The sequence below is a fragment of the Mus caroli genome, chromosome 5 (assembly GCF_900094665.2).
Source record: "Mus caroli chromosome 5, CAROLI_EIJ_v1.1, whole genome shotgun sequence".
Lineage (NCBI taxonomy): Eukaryota > Metazoa > Chordata > Mammalia > Rodentia > Muridae > Mus > Mus caroli.
The window spans coordinates 143888917-143909867 of NC_034574.1; the positions used below are offsets into that span (position 1 = coordinate 143888917).

The 20951-nt window shown below is 45.5% G+C and overlaps 1 protein-coding gene across 1 annotated transcript in view; it reads left to right on the plus strand.

The window, feature by feature from the left end:
* Positions 1 to 20951, plus strand: part of Fry (FRY microtubule binding protein) — a 233684-nt gene that overhangs the window by 59568 nt on the left and 153165 nt on the right. The window contains exon 3 of the mRNA XM_029477821.1: positions 7213 to 7266. Within this exon, the coding sequence (XP_029333681.1) occupies positions 7213 to 7266 (54 nt within the window). The remainder of the gene's footprint in view (positions 1 to 7212; positions 7267 to 20951) is intronic.

A 20951-nucleotide genomic window follows, 5' to 3' on the forward strand; every position in this document is an offset into this window, starting at 1 on the left:
TGGGTGGCAGAGAATTTGCCTTGCACGCACAGGACCCTGGGTTTTAGCCTCGGCAGCAAAATAAATAAACAGATAAACAAATAAGTGAATGTACAATACTAGTGGAGTCTTGAGTGACCACCTTTTGAGGTAGCATGGCTGTGTTTCCACAGAGCACTTTAAGTTTTCACATTTCTAAGGTCATCAGTATAGTTTGGGCAGTAGAGATGTTTGCTATGGCTTAGTAGCAACTTTAATGCACACAAATCTTGATATCAACTAGTCACTCGATCAGTTATCCGACTCTTGCTATTAGATATCTTATTGGTATCTATTCATACGTACATCTCTTGCCACACTATTCTCTCCTCAATGATGTCCCTGATACCTTTGGGGATTTCTTTCTACTCAAGTCCTAGGTCAAATAGAGGTAAGCATGGATATGCCAGGAGATTTTCCCAAGATGCTTCAGTACTACAGAGTATGAATAGTTTAGAGCAGATTATCCTATGAAGTCCATGGAGAAAAATGAGAGCTGGCTGGGGTGGGAGGTGATTCGCGTGGAAAGAAACACAAGGACATCTCAGTGAAACTGGAGGTCAAGAGAAAGAGTACTGAAAATAATGGCCACCATTTTGGAGATTCCCGGGGCCTCTGAGGATGATATTTTTCTGTGATAAGAGAAAATCCAGATCACATGCCTGCCAGTGGTGGCGTATGCCTTTAGTGCCAGTACTTGGAAGGCAGAGGCAGAGGGGCAGAGGGGCAGAGGGGCAGAGGCAGAGGCAGGCAGATCTCTGGGAATTTGAGGCCAGTCTGGTTTACAAAGAGATAGTCAGGGCTATACAAAGAGAAACACTGGATCAAACCAAAGATAGAAGGCAGGGGAGCAGAGAAGAGAAGACAGAAGTGCAGGCCATTCGCTGGGAAACAGAAGAGCGGCAGAGGTGACCAGAAAGAGAGCAAGTATGGTGCTGGTCGGCCGGTCAGGACGGGGCAAGTTGGGGAGATGACCCTAGAGGCTGTGAAGAGCTGCTGTGTGGAGCAAGGACCTGAAGGGAGACACAGAGATCCAGCCAGATGAACTGAAAGCCTGGTTCTTAAACGAAGCGAGGTGGTAGAGCAGTAAGTTTTGGAGCAATAAAAGTAGCAGTCACCAACAAAAGAGATTATAATTCAGAAGTAAATGAGTGAAGGTCGTAGCTCACGTTTCGAGGTGGATATTGTAGAAGGAGAAAGGCGTCTGGGAGCCATTTTCTTCTTCAATTAAAGCAAAGATTAACTTTGTAGCCAAATTTAATTGAAGTCTCCCCCCCACTGTTCAGATAATGGATTTGGTCTTGGAACTGTTAAATTTGACAGAGAAATAGGCTCTGCTGACATGAGCAGAGCCAGCCACAAATAGAACAGATCGCCTCAAGAGGTTTCATTTTCAAAAAATGAGTACCCAAATAGACCTAAGGGCTTTGAGTCTCCCATCATGTCTCATGGTGCGTGCACATGCACATACACACCCCACCACCACCACTACCACCACCACCACCACCAGATAGAAACCTGCCTGCCTGTATCTTTGACTTCTTTGGGACAGCCAGTATCATTGTCTTGATCTTGAATTATTTTTCCCAATGCTTTGGGTAAAAATCAGTGTATGTTTTACTTACAGAAACTCAGATGCGTCCACCTCTGCAAGCACAGTCCCTATAAATCTGAGGATTCTAACTAGTTCTGGGTAGTCACTACTAGGACGTGCTCAGGGTGTCCCAGAACAACACTGTCACCCGTGGACAAACAGGCATGCAGCTGATCTGTGTAGTAGCCAGTCTGTACACCAATGCCTCATCAGGACAGTTCCTAGAGTCAGGTGTCTGCCCCCCCCCCAACCTCCCACACACAGGAGGAGTTGCTTGGGGTGAAATGTTATTGTTATTCAGAGCATGTTTTTAAAGTCAAGTCTGAGCTACCACTAGTAAGATGGGAAGAGAAAACTATCTTGTGCCCGCCTTTCTTCAGTTCAGGCTGAGAGAGCTTTCCTGCTGCTGCGGGAACCCCATGATCTGGGCTAAACGCTTCAGAGGTTGACAAACAATTGGGTCCCCAGACCTCCACTCTGAAAGATACTGTGGCCATGGTGATGGGATATCACACCACTCACAATCCTCCTCTGTCTAGTGAAGATGGGGGGAAGCCGATCTGAACTCTGACATTTTTGCCAACTCACATATAATGTGTGATATAAGTTTATATAATGTGAATTTTCCACAAAACATGTTCTTATAAGCAATCGTTCAAGTCTTGAGACTTACAAAGTCTGGCGGTTAGTTGAAGTGTTACTTCGGTTGTTTTAATAATCATCCCCAAAAGCTTCATCTAAATTAACCATCAAGATTAATGTCTTGGGGCTGGAGACGGCTCACATTTAGGAAGCACTCTGCTGTTCAGAGGACCTGGGTTCAGTTCTCAGCATCCATATGGTGCTCAAAGCTGTCTGTAACTCCAGTTCCAGGGAATTCAATATCCTCTTCAGGCTTCCACCGGTATTGCACACACATGGTACACAGCCCCATGGCACACACATACACACAGGCGAACATTCACACTAATAAAGTAAAAAATGAGTAAATCTATATTAAAAATATTAAAGTTTTTCTAGTAATGTGGGCTTTTTGTTTTTCTTAAGAAACATTTATACTTTATAATACACCTCCACACTATTTTTTTATAGTAGAACTTTCTGGTTACATATAGAACATATATAGAACATAGGAAGTTGAAGTTAAAAATCTTAATATCTGTAGGAGTGTGTATGATCCCAAGAGAGCATGTGGGATTTGGTTTTAGCTCCTGGACATTATCCAGGAGGACACGGGTCCATCTTAACATAATTTAAATACTAACGTCTCTAAAGAAAATTCTCTTTAAAAATTATTTATTTATTTTATTTATGAGTGCACTGTAGCTGTCTTCAGACACACCAGAAGAGGGCGTCAGATTCCATTACAGATGGTTGTGAGCCACCATGTGGTTGCTGGGAATTGAACTCAGGGCCTCTGGAAGAGCAGTCAGTGTTCTTAACCGCTGATCCATCTCTCTAGCCCTAAGAAATTTCTGAAAGACTGTGACAGCCACGCTCACAGGCCACTAAGAGGATGATACTCAATGCTCTACACCACGCATCTTCCCAATGCTGTGGCTGGATTTCTTTCCCTCTCCATAGTAACCATATTTTAGTGAGGATAAGAGGCTCCCAGGCTATCCAGAAGGCTGGGGGTCCCCATCCTGTGTCCTCACACATTGTTCCATCTACTACTGTCATACCCAAGGCCTACTAGGATGGTCCTGAGCCAGGGGGAATGATACATTCAACAGTCTGAGTATCTATCCTATGAGCCCCATGCCTCTGCTGGCTTAAAGATGTCGATGGGTATGACTCCACAGGCATTGTTATAACTTGAGTCTTCTAGCTTCTGAAGTCTAGCCTGTGTGGGCCCCAGTTGGAATTTGGGGGACCCACTAAGAAGCTAAAAGTGGGAAGTGATGTATTTAATGTGCTTCTTGAGTTCCTAGGATAAGCTTGCCTCTGAGCCATAGGCCTCTAGAGACTTGTAGCTGTGATCTGGCCTCTTGACCTGGCCTGTTTGTCTCCTTCTCCTCCTCCTTCTCCTCCTCCTCCTCCTCCTCTCCTCCTCCTCCTCCTCNTTTTTGAGACAGGGTTTCTCTGTATAGCCCTGGCTGTCCTGGAACTCACTTTGTAGACCAGGCTGGCCTCGAACTCAGAAATCCGACTGCCTCTGCCTCCCAAGTGCTGGGATTAAAGGTGTGCACCACCACCGCCCGGCTTCACCCTTCTTAGGCGTTACAGAGCACTTGGTGTGAAAAGACGGTTGTAGCCAGAACACACTGAAATTATTTGAAATTAGGATGGACATCTGTGGCTTCACTCTGCCCTATTAGATAGCTTCGGACACTGAGCTTTTATAGGTGTGTTTTGTTTAAGCTGGGGTAATGGGTGGGTGGGGGGAGATGAAAATTCCATAACATAGCTAATAAGGTGCATAAGGAAGGGCACGCCAGGCAGGGAGTGTCCTCAATACCCTACTGTTAGTGGAAGGAACCAGGAGTTGGGCAGGTCTACAACAGCTCCATCAGAAGGCCAGCTGCTGAAGTGGGTTTAGAGAATGGCTGATACCATCCAAAGTGAAGCAGTGTATGATTTAAATTAAACAAAAGAAGAAGTGGTCATGTCATCGCTGTATTTTAGTTGTTTGTTTAATTATGAAGAATTCAAGCATACATTATGAGAACAGGGTATCATCTCTGGCCACATGGTCATTTTTAAACACACACGACTGTTTAGATGCAACTCTCTGAACTTAGGTTCACAGAGATTTGCTCCAGGAGCCTTTTAAACCTGCAAATACCAACTCCACAGATACCCAAGGCCCTTGTGTAAATGATGTAGTTTTGGCACAGGAGATGCACGATCTTCCATATACTTTTTATTATTTTGTTTGGTGACAGGCTTCTACTACATAACCCAGTTTGGCCTTGGGCTCTTGCTCCTTTTTAGAATATTTCTCTTTTTCCTTTAATATTTATATATGTATAACATATCTTAATCATACCTGTTTCAACTTTCCACTTCTCCCAGGCCCCCATCACATCCCTTTCCATTTCCCCAAGGCCCACCCCTCAACAAACATATCCACCACTCATTCCGCAAGCCCCTCAACACTCACCCTTCCATTCTACAAGAACCCCAAACACATCCGCCCTCATGCCTTAGACCCTTGACACATCTTCATGCCCTCTGCTTCCAGGACCCCAGGATACTGATAGATCCATACTGACGTAAAAGATACTATCTATAATGTTGAAATGTCAAGTAGATTTCTCTTCCCAAAGCCATCTCCCAGGTGCACAGGGACATAGTCACTCCTGTAGCACCCCACCCTCAGTAGTGAATTCTGTGTGTCAGGGGTGGGGAAGTCAGACATGTGATGAAAGGGAGGGTCTGCTGACCAAAGCAGGTGCCAACAAAATGCTTTGTATGAAAGAACAGGTAATGTTAATCCCGCCTACCTAGGATTCCAGAGTATGGCTCCAAATTACATTAATCAGAGGCTTATAAAGGCAAAAGCCACAAGGCTATGTGCTTCCCACCTTCATCCAATCAGAGACAAGCTTACATCCTGACATACTTCCTGCCTATATACCTCCCACCTACATGTGCTCAAGTGCATCCTGTGAAGTTGGGGCAGCCAGGCTTGTTTACAGGCGTGTGATCATGAAGCATGTTACCTCACACAAGCAGCAGCTTACAAGTTAGAGATACTTTTGTTTTAAAGATCTCTTAAGCACAACGTTAGCCATCACAGCAACAGACAGGGAAAAGGGGGGATGGGGACTATAATTTGGAAAGTGATATTTAATCCAAGTCTTCAAAGAAAATGATTAAGATAGCATATTTGAGTAAATATAGATAAGGAAGGAAACTCAGTATGTTAATTTCTGAGGCTTCAAGCCCACATTCTTAGCTCATAGACCTGACTATTGTATGTGACAATAACTTTATCAGCTTGAGCTGTTTGCAAAATGTTGCCTCCCTCCTGTGTGTATGCAAATGTGTCAGCTTGGAGCACCTTTGTGTGTGTGTGTGTGTGTGAGAGAGAGAGAGAGAGAGAGAGTTCCCTGACATTTGTAGTAAAAATTTACTTTGGCCTAGGGACACACACACACACACACACACAGCAGCTGAATCCTCTTTTGAGGAGGAGTGAGAAGGGAATCCCACTGTAGGTGTGGCCTGTGACATGTAACATCATTTGCTTTGGGTTGACCTATTGAGATGGGCTCTCAGTGTGTAGCCCTGGCCAGTCTGGAATTTGAATATAAACCAGACTGGTTGGAAACTCACAGAGATCTGCCTGCCTCTGCCACACCTGGCAAAGGCATGTATATACATGTATATATACATGTATATACATATACTAAGACCATATATACATGTATGTAAATATATATGTGTGTATGTAAGTATACACACACACATATACATACACATGTATATATATGGTCTTAGGGTTATACTGCTGTGAACAGACACCATGACCAAGGCAACTCGTATAGGACAACATTTAATTGGGGCTGGCTTACAGGTTCAGAGGTTCAGTCCATTATCATCAAGGCAGGAGCACAGCAGCATCCAGGCAGACATAGTGCTGGAGGAGCTGAGAGTTCCATCAATTATTCTGAAGACAGCTAGACTGACTTCCAGGCAGCTAGGAAGAGATCTCATCTTAAAGCCCAAACCTACAGTAACACACTTCTTCCAACAAGGCCACACCTCCAAATACTGCCACCCCCTAGGCCAAGCATATTCAAACTACTACATATATTAATATTAATACATACATTTTAATTTTTAGCTCACACATTGCACACACAGAGTGGAGGGTCTCATGTCTAACACTGCACCAAGTCCTGCTCTACTCCAGAAACTTCATTATTGAAACAGATAGAGGTTGCTGCCCGTCTGGAACCTCTGACAAGTAGGAGCTTCATTCATTCATGCACACACCTCAGTGTAAAGTGGCTTTGCACCATGGGATGTGCTGTGAAAAGGAAGAATAATGGGGTTGTGCAGGCTTGGAAGCTGGGACACAGAGCTGGTGTTGGAGGCTGGCTCCAGAGATCTCCCTGGGGAGTGATGGCAGAGCTGTGGGCAGTGATAACGCAGAGGGGACCACTGACCGAATTTCTCCCCAAGTGACAAGAACCACGTGGTGCCCAGCCCTCCACCCAGCCTGTAGGTTGGGCACAAAGTGAGCCCTCACTCCTGGATGAAGAGAGAAAATTGCAATCAGTAATACTCACCCACAGTTGCTCCAAGGATGTCTGTGGGACCTGACAGCCACCTCATTTCAAATGATTGATGTTAGTGTTTGCATTTTAGCTGGGTTTACAAAGAACTGCAGAAAGGCTCACTAGCCAATAAGAACACAGAATAGTCCTCAAAAGAGAGGGGGCCTTTAATTCCTAAGTCTCCCAGGGGAGATCTCAAAGAAAGGTTAAGGTCAGACCAGCAAAGGAATACTTTTTAACTTTGTTAAAAACCAGCACCCCCTCATTGTGTGTAGGAAAAAAATGAATGAGAAAATTATAATAGTAATGATGTTTCTCTTACAGTGTTTCAAGCCTACATAATTACTTTCATATTTTTTTTTCCTGTAGGAAAAGCCATTGACAAAGTCTCTGCAGCGTGGAGAAGACCCCCAGTTCGATCAGGTATGAGGCTGTTGCTGTGCATGTTGTGTGTTTTTCTATTTATATCAAAATAGACAGAACAGGAGCTGGGGTTGTAATACAGTGGCAGAGGGCTTGCCTCGTGTGAGCAAGGCCCTGGTGTTTGGCATGGCTTAGGGTGGTGAGGAGGAGCTACGTGGAATGTCAGATACAGACAGGGAGGCAGGAATGGCCACTATGAGGCTCCCTCAAAGCCATAGGTGTGTGGTTTTAATGTTACGCCCTTGGGGCAGGAGAGATAGTTCAGAGGTTAAGAGGGGACCCATGCCTGGTTTCCAGCACTTACCAGTTCCAGGGGAGCCAACCATGTTTTCTGGCCTTGTCAGTCACAGTATGCACATGGTGCACACACATGCATCAAGCAAAACATACACATAAAATAAAAGCAAAATAAATCTTTCAAAAAACATTGCCCCCTCGGCATCTGTAGCTGGGTATTAGAGACATTCAGGGGATGCCCTATGGTTTGAGCTAGAGAGAACTGGAAAGCCAAAGAAGAATATAAGTAGACCGTCGGGATTTTGTTTTATTTTTTCCTTGATCTTTGTATGCCAAAATTAGAGACCAAGAAAAGGTGATTACAAAATTACAGGTGTTGTAGTAGCCGATTAATGTCTACTCAAAATCACCCTGGCGGTGGCTGCAGAATGTGTTTCTCATTACTTGCCCCAATATTCTGGGTTCCCAAATGAAAGACACACACATATGCACACACGCATGCACGCACCCTTGCACCCTCGCAGCCTTATATTTTAATATCCATTAAACAGCTCAATGGCTGGGCCACTTCCCAACCTCCATGTAGCTGACTTTCCGATAATCCCAATTCACCACTTACTAAAACCTCTATTCCATCTTGCCTGCCGTCCTCCTGGGCCGTGATGGAAGCTGCCCTTCCATGTTGGCTGTCTCTCTGACCTGCACTTCTCAGGTTTGGCAGCCACTCCTTTCCTGGCTTGGCAGCTATCCTTCCTCTTCCCTCGGTCCCTTGCCAGGGAATCCTATAAGTCCTGTCCACCCCCCTTGCGTCCTCCCCCCTCACCTCTTCTCCCTGCCCAGCCATTGGCTGCCGGCCCTCAGCATCTTACGTGCAGAAGTACAGATTCCTGTGTAATTGGGGGGGGAGGGCTGTCAAATTAACATAATACAAGTAGCATTAGACCAAGCCCACAACAGAATCCTTCTGAAAAATCAACTTCCTCTAAATTAGTTATAGTCTATGATGACCGGGTCTCTACTCCAGGGCTTGGTTTTAGTTTCATCCACTTACTTCCAGGCCACCAGGCTTCGTGGCCCACACCTGTAACCCCAGCCCTTGCATGGTGGGGGCAAGCCTGAGCTACAGAGGAAAACCATGCCATCAGAACAGAAAGAGAGATACTGATACAGTCAGTGGTAGAATGCTTGCCTAGAATGTTTTAGTTTTAATTTGTAATAATGGAAAAATATTGGGAGGAAGGGGGAGAGAGAGAGGCGAGGGAGAGAAGGAGAGACAGAATATAATTGACAAGTGTTGAATTGACAAATCTGAAGGAGAAAAATGGCCTAAATAATCATTCTGAAAACATGGAACCTTAAGCTCCAATGGAGAAAATAATAAATTAAAAAAAAATAGAAGAAAAAAAAGTAAAGACAGCCAAGCATCCAGTGACAGCCAAGCCTAGGAGAGGACATCCAGGAGCACTGAGCATGGGACACTGGATGGGACAGAGCCTGGTCCTGTCACTCCAGAGGGGCTTCGGGGACTCTAGGGATGATGTGTAGCAGAACATTTGAGGAAGCTGGACAGTGTGTCTTCAAAACCTTTTAGTGGATGCCTGTGTCTGAGGCCCCAGTACTGCTCAGTGCCCTACGGCCTAATGAACTCTCGGGCTTTATGGTCTGGGAACCCTACAGAAGGAAGCTGTAGTTCATGTTTAAACACAGGGAGACACCTCAGGTCTCAGGGATCCGGAGTGTTACAACCACGTCCACCACAGAGATGCTGTTCCTTGTGTTCTGTGGTGCTCCCGTACAGTCACGAGGTGGTGCTCAGCCCTGCTTCCTGAACTGCTGTGGCCCTGGCCTTCCCCTGGGGCTGGCAGCTGTGGCGATTGTGATAGAGCGAGGGTGGACCCCCACCCCTCAACCCTATGTTGTCAGTTGTGGTTGTGACCATTGCTCAGTTGGTCAGAGAGAGAACCTTGGAGGAGGTATCCGTGGTGTTTGGTGTCAGTGGCAGGTGTGGGCTCTTTCTGCTCCCTTTGTCATTAAGCATTCACTTTGCGTGATGTTTCATTAAATTTCATATTCTTGGTCTCTTTATCCTACTGTCGGCTACCCTTTCTTGGAAAACCAAGTTTCTCTAGCTAAATATATCTCCTTCTTTATTCTCTCAATTTGTCTAAATTAGCACTGTGAGGAGTTCTTATCCCACATCATTGAGCTTGTAACACAGCAGTGAGGAGTACTTATCCCACATCATCCAGCTTAAATACACTTTGTTCTTGCATTTAGCTTTTCATTCAACATTGTAGAAACACACTACCGTTTGGAGCTAGACAGACCTAGGCTTAAATGTCAGCTTATGCACTGAATTCACTAGGTTATTTTTAACCTTGCGACACCTAGCGTAACCCGTGGGCTTGTGTTGTGAACGTCACCTGGCAGTCCAGAGCTGCAACCAAACCACAACCCCATGTTGTGAGGTCCGTGATCTGAGGAGGGCTAACGAAAGGCTGGGAGGTTAAAGAGATTTTTACCTCTTCAGTTGTAGACTCATGAGACATATCTCTTTCACTCCAGAAGAAGGCTGCTGACCAGGCAGTCACCAGCAGGCACCCAGACACATGCTGGCACACATGGGCTGCATGGTAGTGGGCACATGAGGCTACAGAAACACACACACACACACAAGCAGGCTGGCTGCTACTCTGCCCTCAAGGCCATGTTCATATAAAACCCATACAAAAGTGGCCCTTGCTAAAAGTAGTTGTATAATAGATACATCACTGTTCATTTGGGTCCCCAGACATCTGGTGTCTGCCATTTTGTGCTAACCCAAACCCAACACACACACACACACACACACACACACACACACACACCATGTTTAGTGTCAGCCATGTTTTAGCTAACTCGTAGAAGATATCCATAGCAGCACCATATTGTCTAAGCATAAGCTGGCCCTTATAGCTTTCTGCTCCCTACACACATTCACTGAAAGCTTGAGACGGCCCATTCTGTACCATCACTGTCTGTAAAGATGCTTTGGTGGGAGCAAACGGTAAGACACAGTGTTGCTGTCTGATCTAGCTGTATCCCAAAGCAACACTGGACTCTTTGTAGCAGACAATCATCAACTGAACCTTTTCTGGTCAGTTTCTTCACATCTGTGCACAAGGGTCCTTCAGCTCCTAAAAGGAGCCGGGCGTGGTGGTGCACACCTTTAATCCCAGCACTCGGGAGGCAGAGGCAGGCGGATTTCTGAGTTCGAGGCCAGCCTGGTCTACAAAGTGAGTTCCAGGACAGCCAGGGCTACACAGAGAAACCCTGTCTCGAGAAAACCAAAAAAAACAAAAACAAAAACAAAACAAAAAAGATACCTAAAAGGTTGAGGAAGGTTCCTGGATTTAGAGTTTTATGAATTCCTTTAAAGGGAATGCTTCAAGTTTCCTGCAGTCTGTGTGTGTTTACAAAGAACTCAGCCTGCACTGGTGGAAGTCCCCACTGTCAGTGGGATGCCACTTCATCATACACCTCCCAGTATCAAAGTGGCCTAAGTGACAGTCTCATGTTAACCCTGGGAGACTGTGCTCATGAAGGGGCCGTGGGAGTCCTTTGAAGAATAGAAATATGGGGGGGGGGGTGCTGGAACTGATGAAGATTTGACATTAAATAAAGCAGCGGCAAGGAGACTCATTACAAAGGATAGTTAGTATTAATATTATTTAAGAATAATGAATATTAGTGAAAGAAGTAGAAACAAGGAAACCCAATGCAGACCGACTTTTCAGGTCATTTCCACTTAGTTCAACGAAGAGTGTCTGGAATAGCTGTGTGTGGTGGCTAATCCTGGGTCAGCTTGACACACTGGGGAAGAGAAACCCTCATGAAGAGTCTCTTCTATCAGACTGGCATGTTGGCACATCTGTGAGGCTTTGTCTTAATTGATGCAGGAGAGCCCAGCCCACTTTGGGTGGTACCACCCCTGGGCAGGTGGGCTGTAATGAGAAAGATTGCAAGCCAGTAGTAACATTGCTCCATGGACTCTCCATCAGTCCGTGCTGCCACGTTTGTGCCTTGAGCACCTGCCTTTGCATTCTGTATTGATGGGCTGTAAGCTATAAACCAAACCTTTTCCTCCACAACTCGGTTTAAGTCAGTGTTTTATGACAGCAAGAGAAGCCTACCTGGGGCACTGTGTAAGGGTACAGATACGATAGAGGTCCTATCCTCAAGAAATTCTCAGCACCAGAAGGCATGCTGAGAATTCCACCATGGGAAAGCTAGAGGTACATATCGGGTTACAAAGAAGTTTAGAGATGAGAGCAGCTCATGAGCATCACGGAGAGTCATCGAAGAGTAGTGACCTCGTCATCCAGATAGACAAGATGAGCCAAGGCTAGCCCATGGACAAAGGTGTTGAAGGCAAGAAGAGTATCGTGGCAGGCATGGCAGTGGGAAGTTGGGAGGATGTTCCATTTCAGTGGGTCACAGGAGCCGCCCCAGAGGGCTCCAACTGTGTTCTATAGATTAGGATTATCAAGCAGAGGAAAGCTGTGCTTATGCAGCAGACAATGGGGAAGGCTATGGGTTAGTTTTAGGTGGGGGAATAGGAGAGGACCATCCACTTATAGGGTCACTCAACAAACAGATCTGAAAGGGAGAACCAACAGATATAGAAGAATATTATAGGAAAGCATGAAAGGGTTCAGGTAACAGTGCCGGGAGCTGACTGGAGTGGGGCAGCATCATAAGGTCCTAGAGAGCAAATCCTTTCAAGGAAAAACCCACCGGAGCAAAGTGTGCCAGAATCTGGAAGAACCCTAGGAAGATGCAGCTGTCCAGGGCACAGGTAAGGGACATGACCACAACAGAAAAGGCAAAGGGGTAGACTGGACTCAACAGCTCCAGGGAATTTATGTGACAGAACTCTTGTCTGCAGGGCTATTTGTTAGAATATTGAAGTTAGATTCTTGAGATCAGGTCTTCCTATGAAGCCTTGGCTCACCTCTGATTCTTCCCCTGAACGCTCACCTCTTTCTCCCCAGTGCTGGGGTTCCAGGTGTGTACAGCTGTTGAATACGTTTTTCATGGCTGATAAATCCATGTTAAGGTCACTTTCACACCTAAGTTTTTGTCACTCTCCATGACTGACAACACTTAAAGAGCAGCGTGCCAGAGCAGGACCATGGTACCCATGATGGGGTGGTTTTTCGTGAGAGAACATAGAGAATGTGCTATGAGATGTAGTGTAGCTATTTTACCTTCAAGCACCTCTTTTCTATTATCAAATTTAACAGACATCCTTTTTCTTGTTTGTTGTTAAAGATTTTTAAAAATCATTTTATGTGTGTGTGTGTATGCCCGAGTATATACATGAGTACCCCCTATGTGTGCCCAGGGACTCCAGAAGAGGGCATGGAACTGGAGTTGCATGTGGCTGTGAGCCACAGGATGTGGGCATTGTGTGCCAAACTCAGGTCTTCTAGAAGGCAGCCCATGCTCGTGGCAGCTGAGCTAGCTCTCCAATCAAACAGCAGCTGACGTGTCAAGGCTGGACCTGGGCACATAGTGGCCAAATGCAGATAAGGAGAAATACATGCTAATGTTCAGAAATGCCCCTTTACTGGGGAAGATGGTGATGCTTTCTTTTCAGAGGGTGGATTCACGATGGACACTATACACATGCGCAGAAGAGACAGCTGCCGAGTCAGCACTAAATATCCTTGCACGAGCCTTCCGGATGTTTACATACGCATGTGCATTCCGGCTGTGCACATATGCATTCTCTGACCTTAGTTTTTAGACTGTAGCCTATGTGCTGTCTGATAGTGGGCAAACAGGACTGAAATGCAGGCTAAGTGGCCCTCACATAAAATACTTAAAGCCAGAATGGGTTTAGAATTCTGGTTTTTACAAATATATAGAAGGATGCACCTAGGTCTAAGTGTGAGACTGGTGTTGTGGCTTAAGCACTTTCTACATGTAGCCTAAAGGGGATTTGATGCAAAATTTTTAAAAATAATTTTATAGATTAGTGATACAGATTTGTACAGTTTTTCATCTGAGGTGTAAATGCACCTTAAATTTTCAGATTTGGGAGCTTTAGAGTTATTTACTTTATAATTCAGATATTGTGTTCTCCCTGTTTCACTGGCTGGACCACTCCCACTCTCACCCCAAACTTAGTGTTTTGGACCAGCCCCTGCTGGGGAGTGGAGGTCACTTCCTTTCTCTGTCTTATTGTTCCCCAAAGGAGCTATGGCTGGAATATCAGATGAAAGTCCAAAGGTCAGAACAATTGTCCGAGGTAAATTGTCTCACTGTGCTTTGGCCATTGCATAAGGACAAACACAGGAGCTAAAGAGAACGTGCTGGAACCAAACTGGGTCAGGGCATTGGCATGGAACCTTAGAGAGGAAAGCCCTTCAGGGAGGATCCTCAACAGATAAGACTATAGACAAGGCTTCCACTTAGCTTCTGAGTTCTGCACCTGCTGATAGGTCAGATAAGAAGCCGCAGAGTGTGGCCACACTAGACATGGGATTTTGAGGACTAAGGAGAGAGCAGAAAGTGAGGCAGGGAGAGGAGGCGTTTCTGATGTGTGAGAGACTGAGAATACTTGAAGAAAGGACAAAGATGTTGGGGTGGGTGAACAGAGGAGAGCAGAGTCAGGTGAGGCCTGCGCATTCTCACAGACCCACCGAGACTGAGTGCGTGACTAACCAATGTCAGTGTTCATTTTTCACTTGCTGTCATGGAGGTAACTGGGACTTGTGGGTAAGATGGGCACTGTAATAGCAGGCTTCATCCAGGGACAGATTCTGAATCTAGGACGGCTCCAGCTATGTTCCTCAGGGTCATTTCTTGTTGGCTTAAGAGTGAGTCATAGCCCAAAGCAAACTTGGGGATTAGTCGTTCACCACCTCCCTCACTCAGAGTCTAATGACGGACAAGCACACCTCGATCAGCCTCCTCTGTAACAAGCCTCGGGAAGCTGGCCAGTGTTTGAAAGTGTGCCTTTGTGCTGCAGACAGAAGCATGGTACTTAAGCTAAGCCCCCATGAATTCCCGAAGAGGCCCTGAGAGTCAGCACTGGGAGAGGGAGTGGTTAAGGCTATCCCCACTGCCGTTGCCCTTAAAATGCATTTGTCTGGCTCTGGTAGATAAAATTCTATTATTGGCTTTGGTCACTCAGCCAATGATCTCGTCAGAGTCGTCTGAATGGTATTAATGAGCATATAAAGCAACAGGCTCTTTTACAGCAGTTTCATACGTGCATATTTTTGATTGATTGACCCTTTGCTCCCTCCCTGGCTTCCATTACCACTTACACTAACCCCCTACAGTGTTCCCTGTTCCCTCTCATACCAAAGCCTTCCCCCCCTTAGAGTCCACACCCACTGCCGGCTAATGGAGCCCTTTCTAGTTTCTCAGCCTTCACTTGCACATAAATGCACACAGATAAAAAGGTAAATCTAGGCTGGAGAGATGGCTCAGCTGTTGAGAGAGCACTGACTGCTCTTCCAGAGAAGTCCTGAGTTCAATTCCCAGCAACCCCATAGTAGCTCACAACCATCTGTAATAGGATCTGATGCCCTCTTCTGGTGTGTCTGAAGACAACTACAGTGTACTTATATATGATAAATAAATAAATCTTTTAAAAAAATGTAAAAATGTAAATCTGGGTCCACATCTGAGAGAGAGCATGCAGTCTGGATCTTTCCAAGTCTGTATTGCCCCAGTCAACATAATATCTTCCAGTTCTATCCATTTACCCGTTCATGGATGAATAAAATTCCATCGTCTAAATGTGTCTTAGAATTTCCATTGCTGTGAACAGACACCATGACCAAGGCAACTCTTATAAAGGACAACATTTAATTGGGGGTGGTTTACAGGTTCAGAGATTCAGTCCATTATCATCATGGCAGGAAGCATGGCAGCGTGCAGGCAGAAATGGGGCTGGAGGAGCTGAGAGGTCTGCATCTTGATCTGAGGGGCCACTAGGAAAAGGGTCTCTTCCTCACTGAGTGGAGCCTGAGCATCAGACCTACCCAACCTACCCAGTGACACACTTCCTCCAATAAGGCCACACCTGATAATAGTGTCATTTCCCATGAGCCAAGCTTATTCAAGCCACCACAATATGTACCACAAGTATTCATTATCTATTCATTCATCCTTTGATGGAATCTAAGCTGCTTCCACGTCTTTGTTATTGTGACGAGACATGAACGTGTATCTCTGGGGTGGGACAGAGAGCTTATTAGGTATATGCCCAAAAGAGGTATAGCTGGGCCTATTTTCAGTTCCTGAAAATGTTTTCTTAATTAGTGTCATAAAATAATCACCCTCATAACAACCTTCTCATACATGTACATAGTGCATCTTGATCACATTTAGCCACCCTCTTGTCCCTCTCCCTCACTTGTTAATCCTCTGTCTCTTCCCAACTAACCACTGTCTAGGTTTGTGTCTGTGTGCGAGTGTATGTGTGTGTTGTGTATGTGAAAGTGTGTGGGACTGGAAAGATGACTCAGCGGTTAAGAGGACCGACTGCTCTTCCGAAGGCCCTGAGTTCAAATCCCAGCAACCACATGGTGGCTCACAACCATCTATAATGAGATCTGATGCCCTCTTCTGGGGTGTCTGAAGACAGCTACAGTGTACTTACATATAATAATTAAATAAATCCTTTTTTTAAAAAGTGTGTGTGTGAGCATATTCGTGAGTATGTGTGTGTATGCATGTAGGTATGTGAGCGTGTGTGAGTGTGTTAAGTTTGATTGAGAGTGTGTGTGTGTGTGTGTGTGTGTGTGTGTGTGTATGTGTGTGTCTGAGAGAGATAGGGAGAAAAAGAAGAGGATGGTGGAAGGGGGAAGAGGAAGAAGAGGTTGGAGAGAAGAAAGGAGGAGAGGAGGAAGACAAAGAGGAAGGAGAGGAAAGACGAGGAAGAAAGTAAGGAGGAAAACAGGGAGGAAGAAGAGAAGATGGAGGAGGAGGAGAAGAAGGGAGAGGAAGGTCAGAATTTTCATTAGGGTTTTTTTACACAAGTGTGGAGTGTTGGAGGGGAGGTATTTACAGGAGCAGGGACACCTTACCGAAGGTTAGACCACTGAAGAAAACTGTTTCTCCTCTGCCTCTGAGATCGCCCCCCTTCCACAGCAGAAGCCTCCATCTGGTTTCCACAGGCACACATCAGTGCCACGTCTAGGTGTTCTTCTTCCCCCCCACACACACACCTCCTTAGTTTTCCTGATGGCGCCTGTCCTCACTGGAGTGCGGTGGTGGCTCTAGGTGGTTTCCTCAAGTGTTCAAGGATGTTGAACACTTTTTTTAAAAATTCTCTCACAATTTCATGCACATATGTGATCCATTTTGATTGTAGTCTCTGTTATCAGCCCGTTCCCACCAAGTCCCCTTCCAGGGTTTATGTCTGACTCGGTCTGTCTGTCTGTCTGTCTGTCTGTCTGCCTATGCCCCACTGCATTTACTTCGAGTTGCATGTGTGAACTTGATTGGGGTGTCATTTACTCCTGCAAGGGCAACTACACTTCCCAGGAATAGGACCCCTCCTCCGGCAGTCATTAGCCTTCAGGGAGGTGTGTGGCTTCATCCCCTCCCCCCGCATGACAGTGTTGGCAGGCACAGAACCAAGTGCAGTAACCACTCTTGCTGTGAGGTGAGCACTTTTACAAATATTTATTAGCCACTTGCTTTTTCTTCTCACATGAACTATCAACCGAATTCGTTGGCTTATTTACTGATCAGAAGTTTTGGGTTTGGAGTGTTGAATTTTCACAGCTCTTAATGTAATCTGGACACTTAACCCCTTGTCTGAGGGTAGTTAACAACCGTTCTCCACCCTCTTTTGCTGCGCAGAAATCAGATGTGTTTTATGTCTGAATTTTCATTTCAATATTTAGAAGCGGAAGAATGAGACCAGAAGGGTTGTTATGTGCCCTGAATTTTACAGTGTCTCATTTTGTCCTCGGTTTAAAACCCAGTGAGATTTAAGTATTCCCTGTCTCACTTTACGACTCAGTGCTTCAGAGAGACGGTGCAGTGCCAGGCCCGTCAAGCTGAAACGTGAAGCCAAGACCTTCTGAGCTTCTCAGTGCCCTTGGGGAGTTATGGAAACAAGCCGGGTGAAGGCTCGGGCATCTCATGCTGGGCTCTGAGGACAGTCACTTGCAAGCGTGTGTTCAGAGTATTGCTTGCATTCATTGCCTGTGGTGTTGCTGTAATTCCCACACAGTGTACGCAAACATCCTGAGTAGCTTCTTTGGTTTTCTCATAGGTGCTGCCTGTTTTGGTTGTTAATATGTTTAAAAAAAAAAAAAAAAGAATACCTCCTGTTAGCAGAAAACTCATGGTAAAATACATCCATGTACTAGAGTTGAGACAGCATCGTGAACACTTATAACTGTCTCAAAAAGGAACCATAGCCCCTGGTGTTTCAGCAGTCACTGTAGTGTCACAATGCAGTGAACACCTGTTTAAAGTGGCTAAGTGGGGCTGGATAGGTTGTTCAGTGGTTAGAGCACTGGGTCTTACAGAGGACCTGGGTTCAGTTCCCAGCACCCACATGGTGGTTCATAGCTGTCTGGTACTCCAAGTCCAGTAGTTCTCACACCCTCTTCTGGCCCCTGTGGGCACTGTATGCACATGGTGTACATACATACATGGAGGCAAACACATAAAATAAGAAAATTACTAAGTCTTTAAAAATGCCTAAGTGAGCCGGCGTGGTGGCGCACGCCTTTAATCCCAGCACTCGGGAGGCAGAGGCAGGCGGATTTCTGAGTTCGAGGCCAGCCTGGTCTACAAAGTGAGTTCCAGGACAGCCAGGGCTATAAAGAGAAACCCTGTCTCGAAAAACCAAAAAAAAAAAGCCTAAGTGAAAATGAATAAGAAATTAAGGATAAAAAAAATAAGCAATGTTGGATTTATACATTATTAGTGTTATTCAGCATTTCTGAAATGATTCTCTAGTAGAGTGGTACGTGCCTTAAAAACCAAGGTGTTAAAACAACAACAAAATGGTTGCTAATCTTCTAGGAAAAAAAAATCAAATTAAGTGTTTAAGGCTGTTACCACTTAAACATGAGTGCAGAGTTACAATGTCAGTATTTTCAGAATTTACACAATGGTACCCTGACTCCCTTAGCCATCGCTGGGGTGATTTTAAATTGTCCATTCAGTGCCATGACAAATCTGTCTTATGACTATAAAATATGGCGTGACCTTATGAAGTAAGTATTCAAATATCTATGTGTGAAGTTTCCCTCTTTGTATTCAGCAAGGATAACGAAAGGGTTCAGAAAAGCCACCCTCTTCGCCGGAGCGTTAACGGGCAGTGTCTGATAGCCTACTCACACACAGAAAGCCAAAGCAAATATTAGAACATTTGCAGAGTACATTTAGTACTGTTATATGCACCCCCCAAAAGAAAACACCCTTTGAAATGAGCCTGGGATTCCATATACTCCATCCCCACCTGCTGCCCCGTCTCTGCCCATCCATGGTAGAAGGGCATCATTATTTAAAGGCAACAAGGCCATCTTTGTGCCGGGCCTGCCCGCTTTCAGCAGCAGCACAGAGCTGGAATTCATGTGGCCATTTGGCTTCAGTTCCCATAAAGGGAGGAGTCCAGAAGCCAAGACAGCAAGACCTTCCTCCCTTCCTGGGCTTTGAGGGCCAGGGCTCTGCAGACCCCGCCCTTCCTCCCCGAAAGCCTGGCTTCTGCAGGGCAGGGAGAGAGATGGAAGAGGCACATATCTCCCGCACCCCCAACCCCACCCCCGCTGACCTGTCTGTCTGTCTGTCATTCCCTCTGAGGTACTGTCAGCACCTGTGCTAACGAAAGTGCCTACGGGTGAGACAGGCTTCGTGGTCATTTTTTTTTTTTAACAAGCAGAGAAATTTTCTCTTAATTTTTATAGGCAATTTGTGGAATGCTTGCCTCTTTGTTGCTATGATAATGACCATGATCAAAGCGACTTAAGGAGGAAAAGCTTGTTTGGCTTACAGTTCTAGACCGTAGTTCATTACTGAGGCAAGCCAAGGCAGGAGCTCAGAGGCAGAAACGTTTGCGGAGACCATGAGGAAACACTGCTCACTGGTTTCTCCCTGTGGCTTGTTCAACCTGGTCTCTTATAAAACCCAGGACCACCAGCCCAGGGGGTACTCCACCCACAGTGGGCTGGAGCCTCCTACACCAATCACCAGTCAAGAAAATGCCTCACAAACCAGCCACGGGCCAATCTAATGGAGGCAGTTTCTCAGTTGAAGTTGCATCATCCCAAATGACCATTGCTGGGTCAAGTTAACAAAAACAATAATAATAGTGAATGCATACAGTTAAAAAAAAAACCTATCTAGCACAGGTTATCCCTAAATAAAGCATATGAGTACAGTAGGTTCCGCCCAGAGATGTTCAGGGATCAGGTGTAAGTCTATCTCCTTTACAAGTTTGCACAGACCGTAGTATCCCATACAAGATTATCTTGACTTATCATTGTTTTTAAATTTTCACTAAATTATATGTCCATCTATTTATATATATATCTTTTCTTTCTTTTTGGGGGGTAGATTTTTATTTTGTTTGTTTGTGTGTGTGTATGTTTTTGTTTTGTTGATACATAGTTTCTCTGCGTAGTCCTGGCTGTTTAGGAACTCACTGTGTAGACCATGCTGGTCTTGAATTCAGAGATCTGTTGCCCCCTACCCCCTGCCCCCTGCCCCCTGCCTTTGTTCTGGGGTTAAAGGAATGTACCTGTGTAACCACTGTGCCTGGCTAAATTTTCCTTACTTTAAAAAGGTTGTGTATGAGTGTTTACTTGCATGTGAGTATGTACACCACATGTGTGCAGAGCCCATGGGGTCCAGAAGAGGGCATCAGAGCCCCTGGAACTGAAGTTATATACAGATAGTTGTGAGCTACCCTGTGGGTGCTGGGAACTAAACCCAGGCCCTCTGCAAGAGCAGCCAGTGCTCTAAACCACTGAGCCATCTCTCCAGACCCAAAATATTCTGTCTTATGTTGGAAGAACAGATTGATTTCGATTTGGAAAGGTTGATAACCAGATTCACAGAATGGTCCAAATACAACATCCTGTTTATTTTTTCACTTCTACCAACCCATGGCTAAAGATAACGTACAGCTATGTGTGTGTGTGTGTGTGTGTGCGTGTGCGTGTGCTTACAACTATTGTCATGGGAGGGAGAGAGAGATTAAGGTGTTGAGTAATACACTCTGAGGGGAAAGTCCTGCTTGCTCGCTCCAAAGGTTTTAGAAGTGATGGTGGGAGGGTCTGCTCACAAGACCGCTTCACTTTAAGAGGAGGCTACGGGCTGGCGAGATGGCTCAGTGGGTAAGAGCACCCGACTGCTCTTCCGAAGGTCCAGAGTTCAAATCCCAGCAACCACATGGTGGCTCACAACCATCCGTAATGAGA